Source organism: Onychostruthus taczanowskii, unplaced genomic scaffold (assembly GCF_017590055.1).
Source record: "Onychostruthus taczanowskii isolate IOZ18803 unplaced genomic scaffold, ASM1759005v1 scaffold291, whole genome shotgun sequence".
In the NCBI taxonomy this organism is placed as follows: domain Eukaryota; kingdom Metazoa; phylum Chordata; class Aves; order Passeriformes; family Passeridae; genus Onychostruthus; species Onychostruthus taczanowskii.
In genome coordinates, this window is record NW_024500251.1 from 33877 (window position 1) to 38752 (window position 4876).

The 4876-nt window shown below is 54.6% G+C and overlaps 1 gene segment (V, D, J or C); it reads right to left on the reverse strand.

The window, feature by feature from the left end:
* Positions 1 to 1974: 1974 nt before the first annotated feature.
* LOC121337841 lies at positions 1975 to 2719 on the reverse strand. The segment is given in 2 exon segments: positions 1975 to 2312; positions 2597 to 2719. Coding segments are annotated over 2 exon segments (396 nt in total).
* Between the last annotated feature and the right edge of the window lie 2157 nt (positions 2720 to 4876).

Genomic DNA, 4876 nt, shown 5'->3' on the forward strand with positions numbered 1-4876 from the left:
TGCTGCAGAGCTGCTCCAGGGTGATTCTTGCACGACAGTAGTAGGTTGCTGCATCTTCTGGCTTTGCTGCCAGGATTTGCAGTGGGAATCTGTTCATGAACTTCTCATCTTTTATCTTAAAGCGATCTTTGAAACTGTCGCCATAGGTGCCATCCTCCTTGTAAATCCATTCCTGAGAGCCACTTGGGCCCTGACGGTACCATGAGATGGAGTAGTACCTCATAGCATCCCCCTTCATGCGGCACTGCAAGGTGACTGCTTTTCCCTCTTGCACGGAAACTTCCCTGGGGAGCTGCTCCAAGGTGGCTGCACTAGCGAGAGACACTGCTGCAGAGAGCAACAACAAGGCACAATCACTGCAAGATCCAGCAAAGGTCAGGGCAGTGCTGGTGGGGCTTTGGACGGGCACTGGAACTGTGGGAGGACAAAATCCTCCTCTTTGAAGCCAGCTGACACAGATGGGCAGAGCTGGTGGCAGCTAGCAAGGCTCACAAGGAAGGAGATACCACATTTCAGGAAGCTTTTCCTGAATTTCCCCAAAGAAGCAGGAAGGATTTGCACCATGGGGGGACAAATTCCTTTGTCCTTGCCAAGACAGCATGGTGAGGAACCCCCTGTGCTGTCTGTGAACCTGCTCTGGGTGAGCACAGCAAAGACAAAGGGCTGTCCCAGGCAGTGGGGCTTGTGCCCTGTGCTGCCATGCCCCAGCTGGTCTGTGCCAGAGGGGCCGCAGTGCCCCAGGAGCAGTGTCCAGTGCCAGGGCAAAGCGCTGGGCCCCGAGATCTGAGTGCAGCTGGGAGGTGCCCTGCGTGTGCCCGGGCTGCAGAGGAGGCAGCTGGGATGGAGGTGCCGAGCTCAGAGGCACAAGAGGAGCAGGGCTGCTCTCCCCATGCTCCACAGGCATGGCTGGGCAGCTCCAGCCGGGGCACAGCTCTGGCTGCAAGCGCTCAGCACAGCTCCCCAGAGCCCTGCAGAGCCCAGGGCCACGCTCAGCTCCTGGGGCCATCAGCCCTTGCCTTCACTCACCTACAATGGGCAAGAAGCCCACGCACAGGGCACTCCACATGGCCAGGCCCGCTCTGCGTGGCCTCTCTCCAGCTTCTCTGTGCCTGCACAGCAGCTCTGCCCACACCTGCCCTGCCTGGGCCTCTGTCACTGCTCTCAGGCCCAGTCCCTGCTGGTCCCTCCCTCTGCCTATGACAACAGTGAGGGGGAGAGGTGGGGCATGAGGAGCAGAACTTGAAGCTCCTAGAGCCCTCCTGGGCGTCACTCATCCTGTGTGGTACAGTAACAGACCATTTGTTGGGCAGGAAATGCTGTGGTGAGCTAAAGGTAATATGGTTCTTAATAGCCAGCCCTGGCCTTTATCTCAGGGAGTCTTGCAGGGACTAGTCTTGCTATGCTGGGACTTTGGAGCTGACCAGGGAGGCTGTTGGCTTGTCCTTCCCCTGGCCCTGGCTCTGCTGAGCTGCTTCTCCCACATGGGACACCCCAGGACCTCAAATCAGCTTGGCCAGAGCACCCCTAAGCCAAAGTGCTCCTCACCCTGCTCCCTGCACTGTGGCCCTGCACCCTGCTGGCTCCCCAGTGATGTCACTTCTCCAGCTGCCTCTTCCCGTCAAAGCCCTCCCGGAGCCCTGCCCAGCAGCAAAGGCAACCGAGCACTCTGCAGGTGCTTTGCATGTCCCACTTAAGAAGGGGACCAAGGAAGGCTGAGTGGGACTGGAGCCAGGCAGTCACCAGGCTGACTGGATGACAGAAAAACCTTGAACCTCCTCTACAGAGTAGAACATTGCAATTGGGACTCAGGAGAAGGAAAGCCTCAGTGCTGGGAAGGGAGCTCTTGATGAAAGGCCAGGATCCCTGGTGCTGCGTGGGGATGGCACCTGATTCCTTTGGAACAGCCCTGTACCACTTTGGAATTCACCATCTCCAAATTTCGTGGGTTCTGAGCCAGACCCGAGCTGGTTTGTGTTAAAGCCCAGCTGGGTTTCCTGTCCCCGTGTGAATAGCGCAGAAGTAGCGGGCAGAGTCGCGGGGCTGCAGGGTCAGCAGGGAGAGATAAGTATCGGACCGGGAATTGTCCCGGGAAATCTTGGCCCGCCCCTCCACTGACTGGTCAAAATAAAGAACTGTCGGATCAAAACTAATAACGGACACCCACTGCAGCCGGTCATCGTTTGACTGACGGTACCAATAAATTCCATAATTCCTAAAGGTGAATCCGGAGCCGTGGCAGGAGAGGGTGACGGAGTCCCCGGGCGCTCGCAGCCCTCCGCCGGCCTCCTGCAGCCTCGGCTGTGCCCAGAGCCCTGCGGAGGGAGAGCGCAGCAATCGGGCAGGGCCGACCGCGGACCGAGGGCGCTGTCCCGGTGTCCCGGTGCCCCCGGGCCGGCACAGCCACAGCCGCCAGCCCCGGCCCACGGCCCGTGTCCCTGTGTCTGCCCCGGCCTTTGCCCGTGTTCCCTGCCCTGCCTCTGCTCCTGGCCTTTCCCCAGCCTCCGACCCTGTCCCCGTCCCTGTTGGTGCTCCTGTCTGTGCTCCTGCCTGTCGCTGTCCCTGGCCGGGCTCGCTGCCCTGGCCGCCCGGCTCTCACCTGCCGGCCACAAAGCCAAGGCCAATGCCAGCAGCCCCGGCCCCGGCGCGGCCACCATCGCTGCCGGCCCCGGCCCCGCTGCAGCCGCACGGGAGCCGAGCGGAGCCGCGCTCGGGCCGCTCCCGCCCGGCCCCGCCTCGCCGGGGCAGCGCCGGCCCCTCTGCCCGCCCCGACACACCCGCCCCGGGCCCCGGGTGTCGCAGGACAAGGGGCGGACTCCGGAGAACGGGGATCGGCGAGGGACGCTGGCAGCTGCGTAGGCAGAGCAGCAGAGACGCCCAGGAGATGAAGGCTGCTGTCCCGGGGCTACCAGCACGCCTCCATCGCTGTCCCTGTTTCTTGCTCTGGGAGCCCTTTCAAAGGTCTTGACGCCTCAGTTCTTTTAACAAAACCCTGCCAAAATTGCAACAGTATAGAACATCATCAGGGTGGGGATCTGTGCATCTTTTCTGTCCTGAGTAGAGTCCTCCCTGAGGCTGTGACATTGTGGGGTTTCCAGTATCACCCCAAATGTAATATTTCATAACTTCTTATCACCTTTTTCGTGATGTTAATAAAACAATTCTCTATTCTGAGAGATTCATGCAGTACCTTCTAGCTTTAGAGAGATCCAGCGCCCCCTGGGGCAAAACGTCATGCATCAGAGAGGGTCTTCAGGAATTCAAGTAAGGCGAATAGTCTGGAGAAAGGAGGCTCTCAATAATCTTTGAATGATCATGGTGTTTTGGGGAGGTACCCGAGGACTGCTGGAGAAAAGCAAATGTCACTGCTCTCTGCAAGAAGAACAAGAAAGAGGACCCAGGGAGCTTCCCTCAAGCCCCGAGACGCTGATGGAGCACCTAACCCTGGAAATAATTTCCAGGCACATGAAATACAAAAATGTTTCCAGAACTCACCAAGGGAAACTCACACTTTACTGAGTTGATAATGAACTTCTATGCTGAAATTATTTGCTTTGTAGATGAGGGGAGAGCAGGGTGTATTGTTTACCTGGCTTTAGGAAGGCTTTCCTTCCACACTGTCCTTCCAAATTAGGTCCTCCTAAGAGAAACTGATGAAGTCTCAACTGAATGAATAGATGGTGATCTGGACAGAACAGTGGACAGACAGAGGATCCCTAATTGTTGTGGTCAGTGGCATCAGGTCTAGTTGGAAGTCATTGTCTAGCAAGGCACCCCAGGGGTCAGTGTTGGGTCTCTTTTTAGCATCTTGAGCCATCTTTAGGAAGATGGAGATAAACATGAAAACCAGCAAATTCTTTAATGAAACAAGAGTAGTAGGAGGGGCTGCTACACAGCAGAGTTGTGCTGCCACCCAGAGGGGGGACCTCATAAGGCTGGAGAAATGGAACCTGAGGCAGCTCAAAAAGCTGTACTAATTTTCCTCACTTTTCAGTGGGATTTTTTTTTTTTTTTTTTACAGTGCTACTGATGGCACAGGCAGGGGTATGCTTTAGCTGTTTCTCAATAGTGCTGACAGAACATCAAGGCCTTCTCTGATTTGCCCCAACAGTGAGTAGGCTCAGGATGGACAAGATGCTGAGAGGAGAAACAGCCAGGACGTGTGATGCCAAATTAGCATTCTGGTGGCCCCTTGCTCCTATCCCTGAGTGCAAAACAACAGCAGGGTTTCTTCTCTGCTGACAGGAGCATTTTTCTCCCTCGTGCCTTCAGCAAGGACTCTCCTCACTGAAGCTCCTGAATGGGCCAGAGAGACACTTCCCTGCACAAAGTGTGGAAAAGACAAATTCAGCCAACAGGAAATCTACATTATTAAAGCTGTGTTTCTGATCCCAGTGGGCTTTAGGACAGCTGGATTTCAGCAATCTCCATTCCAGCTTCAGAAGAAAAATCACAGAAAACCTACAGTATTTTGGCCTGGTATAACTTTATTCTTCTCACTACTACAAGAACCTAAAATGCACGTGCAATACATTTGGCTGAAGAAATAGAGGCTTAATCAAGAAATTGGCAGTGTCTGGTTGAATTAAATAATTCCAGATTCTACAGAGCTCTTATCTGCATTAGACATTAATGAAATCTATCTAAATCCAAATCTACAAATGGCAGCTATTGGGCTTGAATACCTAAGCAGTGCCAGTCTGTCGAAGAAGGGAGAGGCGACACCAGATGGTCATCAGCAAACTCTCAGTTTAATGATAGTCATACACTTGGTTAAATACAATACTTAATTAGCTCATGCATAGTGCAAAACTATAGCTCATCATTGGTTAATGTGTTATTTGCATCATTACATCATCTGAAGGTCTCTTCTGCATTT